The 20,645-nt window shown below is 37.3% G+C and overlaps 2 protein-coding genes across 4 annotated transcripts; one reads left to right on the top strand and one right to left on the bottom strand.

Annotated features, from left to right (window-relative positions):
• Positions 1 to 107: 107 nt before the first annotated feature.
• Positions 108 to 7,506, bottom strand: si:ch211-126c2.4 (uncharacterized). 3 transcript variants are annotated; one of them, XM_067456597.1, is made up of 10 exons: positions 7,396 to 7,506; positions 6,785 to 6,855; positions 4,920 to 6,703; positions 4,753 to 4,795; positions 4,012 to 4,170; positions 3,737 to 3,826; positions 698 to 763; positions 522 to 593; positions 354 to 421; positions 108 to 223 (listed from the first exon to the last, which is right to left on the bottom strand). In XM_067456597.1, exons 2-9 carry the CDS (start codon positions 6,834 to 6,836, stop codon positions 354 to 356), a joined length of 2,334 nt encoding a protein of 777 aa, XP_067312698.1. In that variant the 5' UTR covers positions 6,837 to 6,855; positions 7,396 to 7,506; the 3' UTR covers positions 108 to 223. The 3 variants fall into 3 exon arrangements, with proteins under 3 accessions (XP_067312698.1, XP_067312697.1, XP_067312699.1); XM_067456596.1 differs by having other exon boundaries at positions 4,920 to 6,855; XM_067456598.1 differs by lacking the exon at positions 3,737 to 3,826 and having other exon boundaries at positions 4,920 to 6,855.
• A 3,452-nt stretch (positions 7,507 to 10,958) lies between these two features.
• foxo4 (forkhead box O4) lies at positions 10,959 to 18,757 on the top strand. The gene is made up of 3 exons (XM_067457690.1): positions 10,959 to 12,988; positions 13,627 to 15,096; positions 15,458 to 18,757. Exons 1-2 carry the CDS (start codon positions 12,557 to 12,559, stop codon positions 15,070 to 15,072), a joined length of 1,878 nt encoding a protein of 625 aa, XP_067313791.1. The 5' UTR covers positions 10,959 to 12,556; the 3' UTR covers positions 15,073 to 15,096; positions 15,458 to 18,757.
• Positions 18,758 to 20,645: the final 1,888 nt, after the last annotated feature.

Raw genomic sequence — 20,645 nt, 5'->3', positions numbered from 1 at the left:
GCTTCATTTTAATTGTAATATAACAAGATGACATAACAAAAAACAATGTGTTACAGTAGAAAATGTAAAATAAATGCTAGACATTTAACCAAGACAATATATTTGATTGGGTTACATTTTATTAAGCGTCATATTTTAGAAGCATATAAACATGCATAGAACTGCATAGAATTCCACAACTGTTAAAAGTTAAAACTTTCTTTGTCATCACTTCTTTTCTCACCTAAGTGTGGGAGAGAGAAAAGATCGTATCAGTCAAACAGTTTTGCTCAGCACAATACAATGACTTGATATTTATCTGTAAAAAAATAATAAAATGATAGAGATAAATTATGAAGACATAGAATACATACTTAAATTCTCTTCATTTCCTTTAAACACATCTCAAGTTTTTCATGCAATGGTCCCCAGTTTTTACATTCTATCAAAGACAAAGTTATGCAAAATATTACAACAAAATCAAAACATTCACTCATAACTAATAAATAGGGTAAACTTATGAAAATTAATATTACAGATACCTGAACGCAAACCCATTAGTTCTTGAAGGACCCTCTCCAGTTTTGCCTGATGTTGCAAACAATTAGCACAGCCTGGATAGAGGGAGTTGAAAATATTATGTAGGTTTGAAAATATTAGACACTATTTGTGAACTCGAAAAATAATAAGCTCTAAGATGATAACCACCAAAATTCACCTGATGCATGTGCTTCTTCAGCCGGATGCACAGCACCACTCTCTACTGTGGACAGAGGAGCATGTGCTATGGATACAAATATACATACATTAGAACAACGATTTACAAGAAAATATTGTTATATTTCACAAACATTTACTACCAGTTTTTTTTTCTATTCAAGAGTTTATTTGAACTTGGGATGGTAAACTATACCAACCACTATCTAATTTTCTTAATAGTGTTTGCTCACACTTGCTCATTCATATGTAAGTAAACACTACTGTTTAAAGGTTGGGAATGACATTTTGTTTTTGAAACTTCTTTTGGAACTAAATATTAACATGCAATTTATCAATCAAAACATTTCTAATGCTGCAAATTATTATTAGTATAAAAAAAAAAAGAAGTTCTCTTAGCAAGCGATGACGAAGCGGTTTTCAACTGTCTAAGAAAAACCTGATCTTTTGCTAATTTGGTGCAAGAGGAACCTTTCTTCGTATACAAGTACAGATGAAAGTGGTTCTTAATTGGTTATTAGGAGAAAACAAACTTGACCAAACCAGGACAGAGAAAAGTGGACAACAGAGGACAAGCACATCAAAAGGGTCTAGTTTGAGAAGCAGTCTCCTATGAGGTCCTCATTTAGCAGCTTCATTATCCGGTGAATAAATCTGTCTGAGATGTTCAAAAAAGTTTGATCCAAACATCCATATGAAGTGTCCAGTGTGATCCTTTAATGAACTTATTTGAAATAGAAATTGTAATTTGAAACATTTTATAAACCTTTAACTGTAATGTTTGATCAATTAAAATGCAAACCAAACAGTAGTGTATATCATAAAAAAATATATCATAAAAGCATTTTCTGTGCTATATATTTTTTTCCCATAATTAGTGCAGTGCATTATGGTGACATGGATGCCAATGTACCATCCTATAATTGAATTTGAACCGATAAATCTCCATTTCAAAAAGAATGATAATACTCAAAGGGGAGGCATGCACACACAACTCCTTCACATGCGTGAATTAAACAGGCTTCAGCAAAAAGCTCCCAAATGCACAAGTCTATTCAGCAAAGCTATTACTGTGCACTTCACAAAAATATAAATCCATCTGGATTTCATCTGTTCAGGCAGGTAAAATAACTTGCAAATAAGACAACTCAATTTAATGACTCAGTTTCCTTGTGGCTTTAGGAAAGAATGTTTTTCAATGATAAATTAAGAGCTGTCCTGTTGAGATTTGTCCGTGTGGCTTAAGGCAAAGGGTGACTATTTTCCAAATTTTAGAGACTATAATGTTCTAGAATATTGCTTTGATACACCCAATGCTTTTTTTTTTACATAATGGACCAGATTTACTAAACAGGGCAAATTAGCGTGAGAGCCCAATTCCATAGAACTGCAGATGTGAGGGGAAAGTTCAATGCGTTCAAAAGCATCTACTGCAATGCACAAATTAAAGAACACAGCCGCAGCCAAATCATTTCCATAATGATCAACGCAATCTACCAAGGACACCGCAAATTAGCATCTGGTTAAAGACATGCTATTTTGGGGCAAGGGCGTCGGACTGGGGGGATAAAGGGTACCGAGTACCCAGGGCCCAAGGCAGGGGGGGCCCCTTAGAAGTCAGTTTTCTATACATACATATACATTAATCAGAGTATGGCTTATTTTGTTTAAGTTTTAAATGTTTTTTATGATAAAAATGCAATACCCCACCCACTGGTATCACTATGGTATTTGGTACGGGGGCCCAGCAAGATGATTTGTACCCAGGGCCCAAAATTTGGTGCTACGCCGCTGTTTTGGGGCGGTAAATAATGTAGCAAATACGAGTAAATTTACTAGTGAAAACCTTCGTAAATCACCATGCGTGATTGATTTAAACACTCTCCTCTCATAAATTTTGCTTCTGAAAGGGAAACTCCTACAAATGCATATGCAATAAGGTCAACTGCAAAAATAATAAATAAAATAAAGGCCTTATAAATAAAATAAAGACTTTCTGAAGCAAATCTGAGATTTGTCAGAAAAAAAATCCATATTTAAAACTTTATAATATGGACATCATTTATTATTCATTGTAATATATCTAGCTTCTAATTATATGCCTTCCATATTCAATCTATGCAGAACATATAACGCTTCTCGCAGTTAAAAACACAACGTCATATTTCTTGCCAGTTATGCTTTCTGAATACAGAAAACGGTCTGGTGGAAGATAGATATTTTACTTTATAAAGATTTAAATATGGATATTTTTCTTAAACATATTGCTTCACTTCAGAAGGCCTTTATTAACCGTCCGGAGCCATGTGGAGCACATTTATGGATGGATGCACTATTTTTTAAGCTTCAAACTCAATTGACCCCGTCACTGCCATTATATATAACTCTGTGTTCATCAAAAAAAAAAAAAAAGAAAGAAATTCATATACACCTATGATGGCTTGAGGGTGAGTAAATCATGGAATAATTTTCCTGTTATGAAACAATGAGAAAACGTTTTGTGTGCAAGACAAAAGAAAAAAAGGCCAATAAAGACACAGCGTTCGGACCGCTGTAAAGAGAAGAGGTTGTTGAATAAAGTTGTTATTTTTGTTCTGTTTTTTTGTGCACACAAATTACTCTCGTCGCTCCATAACATTAAGGCTGAATCACTGTAGTCACAAACTATTTTAACAACGTCTTTGCAACTTTCAAGGCCCACAAAGATAATAATGGCATTGCTGCCTATGGCTGGTTCAGAAACATTTTTGTTTCCAAGATTAACAAAGGACTTATAGGTTTGTAACAACATGAGGGTGATTAATTAATGACAATTTTAATTTCTGGGTGAACTAACCCTTTCAATTATTACTTGAATTGACTTCCCTTGTGAAATTTTATTGGTTTAAAAGATAATGTGTTTTAAATGTGTTGAAGACCTTCTGAGAGTATTAGAGATATACCTGTTATTTACCCAGTCTCACTAATGCGCTAAGCATTCCTTTAATTGAAAAAACTAAATAAACAAACAAATAAATAAATAAAGGACAAATGATCGCACCAATTCTTTTTCTCTTTGCCGAAGGCAAACCATCATTGTTCAAGTGCGTTTGGCCCACACTGGGAAGCAGTGAATTCCTCGTCCTCATACCTTTCATAGATAGAATTAGAGGAAACATAATTGGAATGACAAAGCAAGTATTACATAAAATCAGAGCCAGTCATTTACATAATTTTGTCTAGGTATTTACCATGCTATCTATGTTGCATAAAAGCAAACTTTATCTTAAAATCTAAAGATACACATAAAGGAAAAACTATTACTGAGAAAAGTACCTGGTAATCCTGTTGTTGGTTTATTAATAGGCTGAGTCGGAAAGGTTTCTACAGAGGACCGTGTAGTCTGAGGTGTCTTAAGAGCCAGCCTTTTACGGGTTGGGGGCTGTAGTCCTGATGGCTTGATTTGCGGTATACCAACGCTTGAAGGCTTTGCAACTGTAACCACATTACAGCTTACATAAAGCACAATTTTTATACTATACATATAGTAAGAGAATGTTACAGTTTTTGAAAGAAGTCTTATGCTCACAGAGGCTGCATTTATTTGGTAAAAAATACAGTAAAAACAGTAATATTGTGAAATATTATTATAATTTAACTTTCTATTTTAATATATTTTAAATATATTTATTCATGAGATGCAAAGCTGGATTTTCTGCAGCCATTACTCCAATCGTTAGTCACATGATCCTTCAGAAATTATTCTTATATACTGATTTGATGCTCAAGATTGGTGTGTGTAGCTGCGCTTTTATCATCAATGTTTAAAAAAGTTGTGCTGCTTAAAATTTTTGTGGGACTTAATATTAAAGAATTATTTGATGAATAGAAAGTTCAAAATAACAGCATTTATTTGAAATAGAAATTGTTTGTAACAAATGTATTATTTACTGTCAATTTTGATAGATTTAATGCATTCTTGCTAAATAAAAGTATTTTAAATAAAAAACCTTGAACTTTTGAACAGTAATATAAGTGTAAAAAAAAAAAAAATGTTTAAGTGTCTAAGCAACTCACCAGCAGTGAAGTTATATCCAGTGACTGGAGAAACCAAAGAGGTCTGTTTGCAATACCCAAAAATAAAAATAAAAATTCACATTAAACACATGTAAACCCAATAAGACCTACGTCTTTATGTACCCAAGTGACTGATTCATAACGACATAAAGCATTGAGTTTCCTACCTTAACAGTGCTAGCTAATGCTGTGTTCTTCACAGGTGCTATGTTCTTCCCCTTGTTCATCTGTGCTAATTTCCTGTTGGCAAGCAGGGTGCTGGATGAAGTCTCGGGATGCTGTGGACCTTGAATAGTCTTTGGTTTGATCGCTACTGAGGAGTTCATGGACGGCTGTGGCCTTGGTGGAAGACTGGATTTGGGATAACTAATCTTAGAGGAAAGTTTAGGAAGATGTCTTTTGATTGCAGGTTTTGTGGGAGGCTTGTTCTCATTTGCTGGTTCTGATGTACTGTGACTTGAAATGCAGTTCACGGAGACCTTCTGACTTGAGCTCTCAGTTGCCTGTACAACATCAGTTCCATTGTGATTACTCACACCAACAAGCTCATCATTCGATTGAACCTCAATACTGTTGATCACAGAGAGTCTTTTTCTCATAGGTGTAGGCTTCGCATCTCTCAGGATATCAAATCTGGGTTCTCTGCCAAAAACGATAGGCGTGGATGTAACCATGAAACTTGTCTTCATGTCCAATGTATCATCCAAACAAAAAATACTGTTTCTGCTGATATTTCCCATATCAGAGGAGGGAACAAACTCAACTTCAGCCAGTCCAGGTCTCTCTGTTTGTGTGTGATGCTCCTCTGCTTTGAGCTCAGGAGCATCACTGGGATCATCTACAGAGCAAACAAAAGCTGAGGTGTTTCTCTCAACGTCTGTTTCTGTGATGTTAGATGCTGATTTAGTGATTCCCAACGAGTTAGAGGCACAGTTAACCTGGTTAGCTAATTCTGTGCTTGAGGGCTTCATTTCAAAAACAGTGTCCTTCAAAACTGGAACTTCTGATGGACTAAGAACAGTGGTTGTATTGTGTTTAGTAAACTTCATCTTAGCTGGTTTTAAAATATCTGAGCTTGATTGTTCAATCTCACTAGAGGGTTGATGAGGAGCACTGGCCATTTGCTCCACAATATTAACTGTTACACTGACTTCCTCTGCGTTTTTTATTTTATCATCCTCAGCAGAGCTAAGACTACCATTTGGTTTTGCTTGTGGCTGAATGTCTATAGTCCCTTCAAGCTTTTCACTGACCTGTTCTGTAGTAGTGTTTAAGGGTGCCGTGTTATCACCAAATGAATTGGTTTTAGAATGCGCGCTGTCTATATTAGGAATATCCACGGTTGTATTGGCTCCTGTGATGGGACTCTCTTTAGGGTCGTGTGACTGGACCAGGTCAACAGTGGTATTTCCTGACTCAGTCTTTGTATTGGGGACAACAATATCGACTGTTGAATTAAGTCTAGGGTCAGACCTCTCCTTTGACTCTTGAGACTCAAAAGTGCTGTTCTTCCCCCTGACGTTGTTTAAATCAACAGTCACATTAACACTAGCGTCAGACTGTTTTTTCAAGTCTTGATTCACATCAAAAGTGCTGTTCTTTAACTCTGAACCACTCATGATATCAGATTTCTCTAAAGATGTAGTAAATACCACGGGATCTTTGCAGTGCCCAACTCCTTCATCTTTATCACTAATGTCTTTCTCTTTCTGTAGTGATCTAGCAGACATGCTTCCATCTGTCAACTGACTGCACCCTTCAAGAGAGCAATTAAGACTGGAATCGATGGCAGCCTCTTTTCTTGATGCTAAATCTCCTTCGTCCTTATTTTTTGTTTGATTTTCTGATGGTGTGCAAGCAGGGGAATTCAACACAGTTCCTGCTTCATTTGAAAGAAACGATGGGCCGACAGTGTCATCAAGAAATCCAGAGACTTGGGGAAAAGGTTCATCTGCAATTGAATAGAAACTAGAACAGAGATCTGGTAATTTGATAGCCTGGTAAGAAGAAATGGGTTTCTGAAGAGATGCACCTGATATGTTGCCACCGGCCTGGGCAAGCTTTCGCCTTAGAAAGCTCTCCATTTCAATAGCAGGCAGGTCCCTGAAAGAAATAAGTCTGGGAATTCATTTGTGTCTTCCTGAAACCTATTTACTGACAATCACACATCTCACAAAGAATGACACATTAGTTACAAAAGGAAGAACCAGTTTAAATTCCTTGAATACTGATCTAAAATTAAACACTAAACTATCACACTGAAGAATCCATGTTATAATGTGTTATATAAACATCTGATAATAGTTTATGATGTGCAATAGATAAAAGACTAAAAAAAGCTCAGCTTGTAACTTTTTTTTGTATTTTAGAATGTTTAAATATATTCACAAAATATATACTGTTTTTTTTAACGACTGGCATATACACAAGAACAATTAAACGTGAATTCACATTTTTAACAATAAGAAGAAGAATTGACTTTGTAACTGACAACTGCAACGAATGTTTTGCTATGGTAACGCAAATAACCCTTGACACGGAAAACATTTCATACGCCTACTTATACGATATAGAACTAATAAACTCAATACTGTTTTTAACAATTAAACATATCATAGTCTTTAGGAAGCGTTATAATCTTACCAGGTCTCTAAACAGGCCGAGAGTTAAATATTTCCGTGTCGATTTGAAAACGGGGACATTCTAGACATTGGACAAGACGCTCAGTCCTTGACCAATCAGAGTGACGATCTGTGAGGCGTCAGAAATATCACAGCGCCCCCCAGCGCTGGAAGTTAAATATAATTAATAGAACGATATGCATTATGATATTATACAACGATATGACTTATTTTTGTTTCGTGTTGCTCTAAAACGATTCCGACACAAGACATAAAAGGATGAAAATAAATCTATTACACATTTTATAACACTTTCTTTTGAAAACTGAGATGCTTGTCAATCGGCGAAATATTAAGTGAAATATAGACATATATAGCTAAGTGAAATAAATCCCTGTCGCAGATAACGATAGTCACTGAAACAGTGATATTATAGAAAAAGCAAATGGCACTTTGTTATGACTGAATGGCTGTTTGTTTTTTTAAGGATATAGGTCTACTTTTAAATTTTAACATCATAGAAAAGTTTGCTCTTCTCTTGTCTGCTTTCATATCCGTAAAATATGTTGATGAGTAAAATTCTAATATTACAACATATAGGCTTATGTGCTTACATGAATAGCCTGGTTGTTGAGTTTATTATTATTATTTTTATTATTTTGCTATAAACAAGTCTAGAAAAACAACATATCGACAAACATTCAACACAAAAAGTATGATAACATTTCATTTAAAAAACATTTAATACCAGACATAGGGGGCACAGACAAGTTGTAACACTTTTTATCTCAGCATCTGCTAGAGCGCTCAAACTTTTATACATAGTAGTAGGCCTACCCTACAAAAGCCACCAGTTCAAACCTCTGCAAGAATATAACAGCCCTTATGAGTTGATTTTAAATACATACTGGGCTTAATACAATCTACCCCACTGCTGGGGTAAGTTGTAACAAAAAGATGCAAAAACAGAGGCCACAAATGCAATAAGCTTCGAAAACAGGTTTATTGAAAAATTCTAAGAACAATACAAAATCTCTCTTTCTGTGACTGACCATATCTATATATATATATACATACCCTAGAGTATGCGGTGAGCCCATGCTACGGCACAATTTACACTCCCTTTGGCTTTGAGTTGCCAAATGGCTCTATACAGACAACAGACAACAAGTCTTTATCTGAGGTCTCCTCACCACTGACTGTCCACATTTTTGAGAGAAAAAAAATTATGTAATGTGAAGTCCGATGTTTGAGAAAATATAAGGAGTCATTAATTTTGTCAATCTTTCACTGTTTTTTGAACATTTTTACTGAAATGTGTCCAAAAGAAAGTCCACAGTTGTATAGTGGTTCCAAAAAGGTAAATATTTGAACAATTCTGAGACAAAAACTTACCATGGGCCTGTCCTAGACTTCACAGGGGGCTTCAGTTAGGGATGGGCATATCCTATGAAGTAGGCTATCGATATCTATACTGAAGTGAGTATCGAAAAGTATTGATACTCAAATAAAAATATCAATACTAAGGTTTTTTTATATATATTTTTTTATTTAAAATAATTATTTCATGTGTACAATACCCTATGTTAGCGAAGAATTGTGTAGTACTATTTTCCTGCTTATCTGAACCATGATCTGAATGCACACAAATGCTGTGAGACAGAACCACTCTCACAGAGTTTTCGCAGAGTTTTCGCTCACTGATTAAACTGTATTCAAACAGAGCTGAGTTTCCCCAAATCTATCATTAGAAGGCAGTGATGCTTTTGGAAGCACAGCCCAGAACAATGTTCATGAGAAGACATAAATAAACTATATGCCTATATAAAACAAAATAAACTAACTGAAATTGTAGCCTATGCAATTATACTTATTTAAATGTAATGTTCAAGTTAATGTTGATCATTCTTTGTAACTAATGACAATCTTCTTCTTCTTCTTTCGGCTTTTCCCTTCAGGGGTCGCCACAGCGACAATAATCATACACTATCAGAATAAATGTGTTGCATTTTATAGGTGCAATGGCCTGACACTGGCAGCCCCTTATGAAATTGAACCATGTTTTTACTACACTGATGGTAGTTCATAGGCTAGGTAGTTCAACTAGTATTTGTAGATTTTCATGGTTACCACTACAAGAAAACAAGAAATATTTTAACCATGTTTAAACAAAAATATAATCTAATAAATTGTAATTAAGGCATAGTAAATGTTAAAATTCCTTTAAAATGTGATGTGATTATATTTTCAGCCTTGATAAATGGGATCTGGGATGAAGTGTCTAAATAATTAAATGATCAGGTCTGCTAGTTAATCCATGATTGGTGATCCCACCCAGTCTCCCCCTATAGGCCAAATTTATTAAACCAATACAGATTATTTTGTACAATGAATAAAAAAAGAAGGGACTGTTGTAAGGGACTTCACTTTGACTAACATGACATCAAAAGGCAAGTTAGGATATGTCAGAGATTGTCTTATTATTGTAGTGTCTATGCAATGATTTACTCTCTGCCCTAACTACAAAGTAAAGTGATATATATGTTTTCCTACCGCAAAATTATCTGCTATTATTTAACACTTATTTTAACAATAACGTCACTTTTCTTTGTCAATCTTCAGTACCGGTTTTGAGTATAAGTATAGATAAATTATGAAACCACTATCTTAATATTTATTTTCTATTTAAAATGGTTAACATAACTTTTTATTGAATACTATTGAATCTAATTGGTGTCAACTACTGATTTTTATTTTTAGTTTGTCTTTTTTTAAGTATGTGTGTCTGGTCAAAATGAAAATTAAAATGTTATCAAAATAAATCAATTTCTTAACCATGTTTCTAATACTGGTTTTCACTAGGAAGAGTTGCATCATGCTTTGTGTCCATACCGCGCACCGCAATTCTGGGAAAAGGGGTAATGCCTCAGAAGGTCCTGTGGGTATTGTAGTTCTCATGGCAGATCCGTGTCCAGTCACTAACACATGCATTTAAAAACGAGCAACAACCGATCTAGAAAGAACAAATAGTGACAAATGAATGTAAATGTTAAAATGAGTAGGGTACATTCAGTGGATCCACTGTCTGAGAGGGAGCTCTACAAAATGTACAATCACTGTATGAACTTGAATTAAAAAAAAAATTATGTAAGTAACCTAGCCACGCGGCGATTTCAAATGGTGCGTCTTAACGATAACGACATTGTGGGGTAAACATCTAAAATAAAAATAGCGTCCATCCACTTGATCTTAATTAAAAAATAAGATTGCCATTTTCAACGGGAACCATGTGGACAGCATGAGGTCAGGGGATCTCGCGCGCAGCATTCCATTGAAGATCTATAGGGGATTAAGGATCTTCAACCGCTTCAAAACAACATAGTAGAGATCCTAAAATTACAAAACCTTTTAGCCCCAGTCAGGACTCACTTTCGCAAGCACACGCATATTTAGAAACCATTACATAACATTTGGTGTGCTCAGTTTTTTTCGGGATGCCCGTTCCCTCTGGTTGTGTTTACGGCGCACAACTCATCACATGACTGACTGCAATTCCCATCAATCCTTTTGACGCATGCGCACGACGCGTTGTCTGGCAGTGGTAAACAGACGTCAGAAGGGAGTCTTCGCCTCGAGTCAAAACAAAACAAAACAAGAAAGATCTACGAGGAATAGCTGTTTGTCTATCACCATTAACAGCACAAAGGAAACGAATTCGCGTTAATTTCAAGAGACGATCAAGTTATTGAAAACAAGCAGGGTTCTTCGACTTTTACCGGAGGGATTTTAACTCATAAAAAACTAGAGTTGGCTAACTAGGTGTTCATCTAGTTGCTCTCTCTATAGTAAAACTACGCTTTCGTGTTTTGTCCCAGAGGCCGAAGGGCCAGTGATTGTCAAGAAGAGGACGAGCTACAACTTTTTGTCTATTTGAAGACTGTTGTGGGTTTTGGGAAGGCTTCAACGGGACGGACACGTTCGGCTTCGATGTGCCCGCGCGAGCATCGTGTGTAGCTGCGTCTCGAGGAACATGGCAGATGGTGACACGCGCCAGCACACAGCGTGGAGGACCGTGCAAACTTGAACTACAGTAACATAGATTTTTTTATTTTATGGTAAAAACCCATAAAACAACCCGTTATGCTCGAGCACTCCTGTAAGAATATTTTGTTTTTTTAATGTAAATTTTTTGTCGGTTTTTTTCTCTCTCCGTACGGCTTATTTTGGCGATTTAACATTCTTGCTCAACGCATTTGAATTAGGTTGCACTTAGTTAGTTTTAAGCCTTGCATTTATTTGTTTTAACTTAATGTATCCGATTAATAAAATAATATGGCTTTGTTGACTTTGACATGCAGCTCTAAAAAGTAATTTCCATTCACTTGAATTCGTTTACAAGTAAAGTATTCTTACATTGTATAGTAATACACTCACGTTTACAAGAGGTGTACGACGCGTATTAAGGTGGTTTGTCGCTTTTTGTAGAGTTCATCAGTTGGTCTGCTCTTTTTTTTTCTAAAGTATAATTGCGAAAACCAATCAACCATTCGCTGCTACTATAGGAACCAGTTGGAGGTGGATATTTTAGCAATTACGGTGCATGTTATGATTAGTTATGCGATTTCACTTATTTAACTGCCGCATCATTTGTTATTGTAAAAAGGTGTTTAATTTTCTATGAAATGTTCATAGATTATCCCGTCACTCCATTGCGTCCTCTTTCCTGTGGGTTTAGTAGTTGCTCTTGACAATCCAGCTGTTTTGATGTGTAGTGAATTCCCTTTGTTCTTTCTACATAAACAAAGAGACCCCCTTTCTATCCTCGTTTGATCCATCCATGTAAATCAGAAGGTTTATGTTAGTTACTATTAAGGAGATTATTTGGCCCCTATAATCTCCAATCTGAGGATTAACTGACTCTATATTGGTGTGTTCAGATTATTACGAATGTGCTCCGTTACCATAGACAGTCACGGTTAAATTTAGTCTGAATACTGTAGTGTAATATATCAAGAAAAAAAAAAATTCGAATCAAGATTATTTTACTTATTTAGTTATAAATAGTCATACTCTTACTTTCATCGCCCAGCTGGTGAATTGAACCGTGTTTTTAAAAGCATCGCCTCAAAACTATTTCACTGAAATCCAGCCTTCGTCTGAAATTATCTGGATTGCTTCGCACAATGGAGGAAGAAAACGTACCCCCGATTGACCCAGATTTTGAGCCGCAGAGCAGACCGAGGTCATGTACATGGCCGTTGCCTAGACCCGACATCTCAGCTGTCAAAGCAGGGGGGGCAGACGGCTCAGAGTCTGCTGCTGGAACTCCGCCTGCCGAGGATGATAAACACGAGCCTCAGCCAATCATATCCGAGCCTGAGAAAGTCGCGGCTTCGGAGGGCGGGGTCGTCGCTGGCTTGGGAGGGGCCACGCCTCGAAAAGGCACTTCCCGGCGTAATGCCTGGGGTAATCAGTCCTACGCAGATCTGATCAGCCAGGCGATTGAAAACTCGCCAGAAAAACGACTTACTCTGGCGCAGATCTACGATTGGATGGTAAAAACGGTGCCGTATTTTAAGGACAAAGGAGACAGTAACAGTTCTGCCGGGTGGAAGGTACGTGGAAGAAAGTAATGATTCATAATTTGCAATAACAATCAGGGTTTGAAATTACCTTTTTCACTTACCAGCCAATTTAGATACTGAAATTTAAAGTTAACGGCCATTCAGAACTTCTACTATCCAAAACAAAATATCAGAAATAAGCCACATTTTTATACAAAAAAAAAGAATAATATCATATTGAAATCTATTTATCATAGCATATTGAAACTTTATATTTTCCAGTGATATTTTCCTTCACTGACATCCATTAAAAAAGACAACCACAATAATAGTAATCAGGTTTTGAAAGGAACTTTTTCACTCACCAGCTTACTAAAAGTTTAAGTTTCCTAACATTCAGAACTTCTACTATCCAGAACAAAAATATCAGAAGATGCTGAGACGTGAGAAGATGCACAAATAAGAAATGAGAAGCACACTTGTGATAGAATGTGATAGAATCAAAACCCACCAAATTGGCTACTGAATTCATAGCATTACCTGCCACGGTTGATTGGCAGGGTTTCATTTCAAACCCAGATGATAATATTTTCAACCTTAAACCTTGTTATGCTGTAACATTGTTTCTATTTCATGTTGTTTAAATTTTAGATTTGATTTGATTTAATATTTTTTTTTGTCGTATTTAGAACTCCATTCGGCACAATTTATCTCTCCACAACAAGTTCCTGCGAGTGCACAATGAGTCCACGGGAAAGAGTTCTTGGTGGATGCTCAACCCTGAGGGTGGGAAGACAGGCAAAGCCCCTCGCCGCCGCGCCGCCTCCATGGACAACAGCAGCAAACTGCTTAAAAGTCGTATGCGAGCAAAGCAGACTAAAAAGCAAGCTGGAGCAACTGGGATTGGAGGCTCTGGAGGTGCCTTGCAGGGTGAGGGTGCTTCTGGCGCCAGCGGTGCTGACAGTCCCGGTACTCCGGGTCAGTTTGGAAAGTGGGGAGTGAACAGCAGTAGCCCTTCCTCTCGTGGCAACCTGGATGACTCTGACATGTGGACAAGTTTCAGGCCACGCACAAGCTCCAATGCCAGCACACTGAGCGGTAGGCTTTCTCCCATTGCCACGGGGCAGGAGGACGAGGATGACCTACCTGAGGACGGCCTTCTTAGTGGCTATTCTACAGGGAATCTTCCCCCAACACTAACTGAGACCCTCATGGAAGAACTGGATTTGATTGACGGGCTCACTCTAATGACGGGACCGCAGGGGGGTGCAAGCCCAAGCACGGCTCCCCCTGCCCCGCCTCAACCTCTGCCCTCTGCATCCACTCTGCTGCCTCGAGGGTCCAGCTTTCCCTCATTTAGGCAGCTGCAGCCATCAAAGGCTTCGCAGGGATCCACTCCGCCAGGTCCGCAGAGCTCAGTTCAACCGAGTGCCGGATCCAGCACAAGCCTTTCTAGTTTCGGAAATTCCCTTTTCAGCCCTCTGCCCGGTCCTGGTCACAGTGGTTTCAGTACTCGTGTACCCTCCAGCCTTGAAGCTCTCCTGACCTCCGATTCACCTCCACCCAGCGATGTCATGATGACCCAGATGGATCCTCTCATGCCTAGCCAAGGAGGTGGCGTCCATTTGGGGCTTGCAGGATCTATGTCCAACAGCCAAGCTAAAGCAGGTCATATGATGCTAAGCAAAGGCATTGACACAAGCACGGTGGGGCAGATGAGCCTCCAAACTCAAGCCCAACTCCAACACGCACAGATGGGCTTTGGAATGATGCACTCATCCATGAACCAGGAACAGCCTCAGCTCGCAACTTTAAAGACCCAGCATCAGGTGCCAGGCGCTGGGCTACAGCAGCATGGTGCTGTCCCGTCACCTGGTGGGAATGGAGGCCTGCAAGGTCTAGGCCAATTTGCGACACCTCCCTGCTTCTTGCCCTCCCAGGACCGTCTACCCACAGACTTGGATATTGAGATGTTCACTGAAAACCTGGATTGTGATGTGGAATATATTATCAACAGTGATCTTATGGATGGAGACATGGTTGACTTCAACTTTGACCCCATCATACAGGGTGGACCGAGCTATACTGGGTCAGCGACCACACAGAGCTCCTCCCATCACTGGGTGCCCAGCTAACTCCATTAATAAAGATGAGAACAGGTAACAAGTCAGGATTTTTGTTTTCTTTAAAGGGATAGTTCACCCAAAAAACTATATTTACTCACCCTCATGTTGTTCCAAACCTCTATGAATTACATTTTTCTTCAAACACAAAATAAGACATTATGAAGATGTCTTGCAATGAACGTCAGTTAGATCAAATGTTGTTTTGGACACCATAAGCCCTAACAAAAATGGTTGAAACGTCCTTCAAATATCTTTTGAGTTCTGTAGTAGAATTTTTGTTTTTTTGAGTAAACTATTCCTTTAGATTGAATTATGGTTTTACATTATTTATATAAAGCTGTTCCTCTTTGTCTCCTAATGTTAATGTATTTTCTCTGCTTTTTTTCTTTTACAGGATTGTCCCCCATCCTTAAAACAACTCCGAAAACAGATGCGGCACATTGCCAGAAAACATTCTCATTTTTGCCTCTGCATTTGCCATTGTACCTCAAATACATACACCGCTTTGGCTAAGGACAACAGGCACTTGGCCAAGAAGTTTTGTGTCAGAATTTTCAATGAGATGACAAAATCAAACCTCATACATGTCAAGTGCCAATGTCAACTGAAGAGTGTGCTGTTGGACACAGAACATGGTCTTGAAACATATTTTTCTCTTATTGTTTTATATGTGCAACTTTTTCTTCTCCTTTTTTTTAAAGGTGCATCTTGGACTAAAAAAGCACAACTAATAAACAGCTATCATGTTTATTGCATTAATGTCTAAGATGCATAGTGTAAGATTGAGATGGTACTCCTTGATCTTCTTCACTCTGATAATGGAAGTCATTCAGCCAGGAGGATCAAACTCTGCAGTTTTTTTAAAATGTGAACCTTTGTTCGTTGAACAGCAGCAGAGTCTGAGCAGCTGTGATTCTGCATTGATGGAGTGACTTCCATAGCTGGCCTAACGTTGCCCCCCTCTGAGGACGAAAAACAACATGGCACCACAGGAATGTCAAGTTAAGAACAACATTAAGTGGCGATGCTTTCATTATCCCCAGAACACAGAGCAGCTGAACTGTTACGCTGTGCTTTTAAAAGCGCTCTCTCAGCGATATGATGCACGCTTGTGCATCAAAGGGGCGAAACGTTGCTGAAAGGTGTTTGGTGACGCTGTGGTGTAAAATGTGCAATTCGTTTGGCTTTTATGACCTCTGCTCTCAAGAAGGTGTTTTCTGTGACGTGCTGTGAGAGGCTGATAACTGAATGATGATTTAACTGTCTGCTCTTAAGTGTTTGTTAGTGATAACAACAGTATGAAGAAATGTGATTTTTTTTTTTTATTACAGGGCATTTTGATGCATTTTTAATCCTGCCAACAGGTTAAATGGTATAGTGTTATTGTTGGAAACTTGGTGCCCTTTTGCAGGATTGCAATATCTGAAGATTTTTTTTTTTCTGTGTGTGTGCAGGAGGGTGTGTGTGTGTGTACATTTGTGTGCGTGCAAATATGTTTAATACTCCCGAAACTTGATTCCAACACACTGACAACAGAATTCAAGGTTATGCTGAATCATTTCATTAAGGCACAAAAGAAAGTTTGTTTTCTGAGTTCAATGCGAGTTTGAAGCGAATCTTGAAGAAACATGGCTACGATAATGAGATGTTCTGGTTTCTCTGGCGTGTTTGACTGTGTCCACAGAGGCACAGAAGAAAAAAAAAATATTTTCTCAGTTTTTCATAAACAGCACTACTCATATTTTGTATTTAAAAAAATGTTATTAAAGAACAAAAACAGTTGGATATAATGACTATAATTCTAATTTAGATTGGAGCGTTATTGTTAATGGATACTAATAAGAAAACATTAGTTAGCTTTTTTAACGGTCATTTTCTATGTAATCTTTTATTTTTGTAAAAGATGAGATGCATATAGATTTTATACAATAACCAAAGGAACACTAAGGACTGCATGTTGGATGGATGGATGAATTGCAGTGCGAATAATCTTTACAAAACCTTTCTGAAAAATTGACTTGTAACCTACATCTTGATTTATTGCATGATTACGTTTATCAGAATACAATGCTCCAAAAGTTTAAATATGCTATAATTGTTTGTGCTAAAAAGAAAATAATAAAAGATTAGTTTTGCTTGGTTGCATCATCAGCTTTCTAGGCGATGATTTCATCTCAAAACGCAAGACTGGCCTGACCGAAAAGGATTAATCCAATGTTTCACTCTCAGGGTTATGAAAAATAATTAAAACAACTTCTGTAAGAAAGTTATGAGATAATCATGTTATGACTACAATGCTCACGGCCTTGTCTAAATTATGAAAGTCATTTATGCAAGCCAACGTCATTGATATTTTAACATTGTAGAAATATATCTAATGTTGCAGTTTATTATGAGAGATTTAATGTATGCATTTGTAGAGATCCTACAAAAAAACTTGTAAACTGCCAATGAACACTATAGGATGACGCTCCAGAGAAAACCATACATTTTGAATGCCCTTTTCTTTTCAACTTGTACCTTTTATGTAATAGAAGGGTTGGCTTTTATTTAATAATTTGTTCAGATGGTTTCTATCCTATTAGTTTAAAACCAGCAGTCTGAAGATTTTAGGGGTGTATGAATTGGTTTCAGTTTGAGAGCTTGACATTAGTAACTCATCACATCAATGTAATGGTCTGAGTGCATTAGATTGACTGTTAAAGCGCTCTCTCCTTACAGATAATTCATTTCTATCCTATTCATCGGTGCTAGGTTTTAAATATGACAATTAAAGTGGGCCATATTTGATTGGTGCATATGTAGAAATCAGGGCCTTTAAATAATTTTATGCAACATATTGAGTTCTTAATGTAGAACATAGTATGAGAAATGTACCTGTTTTGAATCCCAAACTCTCAGTTTTTCTATATTATAAAAGAAGCTGTGAATGGGGAGGGAGGGGCTTTGCCATCTCACCACATATTGTGTAACAGGGCACCTCATGAATGGTGTCAGCGTGGTGTAACGTTTGATACAGCAATTGATGATTTTCAATCAACCGTTTACATCGATGTTCTTGTCTTTTGGGGCATCTTTTCTCATGTTTGTACATGTAATGCAGCTCCTTAATGTGGTTGTTATACCTGCATGGTACATCTTCCAGAAAGCTATAATATAAGCTGACAGTCAGCGTTGGCATTTTCTTTTGTCATTTGAGTGTTGATAGTTGAATTTTTGTAATTTACACCCTGGCTTAGTTTTATTAGCGATATTGAATATTGTATCTGCCCCATCAGACAGACGTCACAAGGGCTACTGCATAAAATGCAGGAATTTCTACACCTTCCCTTTCCAAATCTCAATATCTTTCCTTGTTTGATATTAACCTTCATTTCCTTTAGTATTCATTCTTTTAGTTGCTTTAATTTTTCCAAGAGAGTTTGCTAAGTATCCCAGTTGATAACACAGGACATTAGTTTATGATATGGGTTGGGTTCTTTCCTCTCTTGTTTTGGGTTATGGCGGGATGTAAGACTGACGAGTTGTGCATAGCCAATATACTGTATATGTACTTGATTTTTTTTGTTTTGTTTGTTTGCTCAATTTATTCTGTACCCCAACCCCCACCACCCCACCCCCAATATTTTGTTAGTCAGAGGTCATTGAAAGCAGTTCTGCATAATAGAAATAAACCTAATCTGTTTAACGCAGACTGTTTTGTTATGTTCATTCTGTCATTGGTCCTTTTATTTGAGTACCACAGATGTAGTGACCTAGGGCATTGATTAAATCCAGACTAACTGAGCTGTAGTGAACATGATTCACAACTTTCAACAGCAGTATGATAAACGGAGTCTCAGATTAACCACACAGCCTACAAAATGTGAAATGAAACAAATGAAATCTGAGCTGCCACGAGGTCACAGAGACTTGAGCTGATAACGCAACTCACCTTATATACAGCATATGTGGATTCAGTCGTTAAAAAATGTAATTTACTTGTTCCCTTCTTTAGCTAGAATCTCGGTTATGAGTCTGAACCACCAAGAACGTTAGCTATAACGTTTTAATTCTAGCACTAGTTTGTTCAGGTGAGTTTGATCAGGTTTAATTGGAGCTTAACCCGTCCCGTTATAAACACGTTAACGTTAGTGCTATTATAACATTACAAGTGTCACATTTCTACTTTTAAACCTGGAATATTTTAATGTGTTGTTTGAATTACTCGTTATTTTCTCCCAGACATCGTAATTGGAGATCTACCACTAGATGGCAGGATTGCACTAGAAGTCTTCAAATAATTTGGATGCCAAGCGGCCAATGTCAGTCTGACACGCTTAAGACATTTCCTTAAGTTCCTATAGTTGAATCATTTGTAACTATAATGTTAATTGACTGAATCTAGACTGATAAAACCGATACACATTCAAACTTGACTAAATAAAAACAAGACACATCAATGATATTGCATATCTTTATAGAAAAAAATAATCTTTAACATTTCAAAACTTTTTTGCTTGGTTTTTCAATGTTTCTTTTTTTTTCTTTTTTTCTCGGTCAGTTAAATTTTTTATAGTTCCTACATTTACGTGGTAAATAACATTTTGGCAATAGCCATGCTCGTTCAGTTTCCATCGCTGAGGCACCGTCCTAAACGTCTTTCAGTAAGACAGTCCTGCTTAAGGTAGAATGGCTGTGCTGCAGTTGAATTCTGCTCCTCCAGACAAATGTCTCCAGTCAGCCCGTATGATAAATGCTCCTGGCTCATCTTCCATTCTCAGCTCGATTTAATGCAGAAGAATGAGACTTCAGTCCAGTTTAGCCATACTGATGAGCCATGACTCATAGTCAAAAGGCACTGAGTGTCCAACACAGACTGCGACTCCTGTACTTTACACATTTCTTCCGATTTACATCTTAGTATCTTAAACTAAACAGTTCAGACAAGAGCAAAACTGACATCAACATCACCCTCCCTCCAAAACAAGAACAAAAATAATGTAAATGTTAAATATTAAACACACAAAACCAACCATAGGTGTTGCCCAAGTCATTCTACCAACTGTATTTAGGTAACCAAAGCGATGAGGGTTTAACACAGTACAGGTATTTGGCCGTGTCAACAAAACGCCTCTCTAAGCAGTTTGTAACAATGACAGCTGCAACCACACTTGAAGGGTTTCGTGCAAAAGGTTCAGTGCAAATTTTGTGCAGGTCAGTTGTGGGAAAGATACTGACAGACTGACCGCGAACCTTTCCACATCATAGTCCTGTCAGAAGCCTTCATTTAATCTATACCAACAGTCTGACATGAAAATGACAAATTATAAGCTTATTCTGAGCTGCTTCTCACATACATCACAAGGTGACTTTTATTTTTTACATGGTAAAATACTTTAAAACAAGTCCTAATTATTGCAGATTTATTTCTCATGAATAAAAGTCTACACTGGACAAGCCAGCGTTACATTAACCAGAGCTTCTCACTGATCTGGTTCTTTCAGAATCCATTCAGTGGGTGAATTACTTAGGGCCTATCAAAATCAGAAATACTTTAAAATAGTTACTTTTTTCAAATTTATGTAAAACGTAATGGTTTT

The sequence above is a fragment of the Pseudorasbora parva genome, chromosome 11 (genome assembly GCF_024679245.1).
Source record: "Pseudorasbora parva isolate DD20220531a chromosome 11, ASM2467924v1, whole genome shotgun sequence".
Classification (NCBI taxonomy): Eukaryota; Metazoa; Chordata; class Actinopteri; order Cypriniformes; family Gobionidae; genus Pseudorasbora; species Pseudorasbora parva.
The sequence above is the reverse complement of the archived record's forward strand: the minus strand, read 5'-3'. Positions and strand labels throughout refer to the sequence as shown.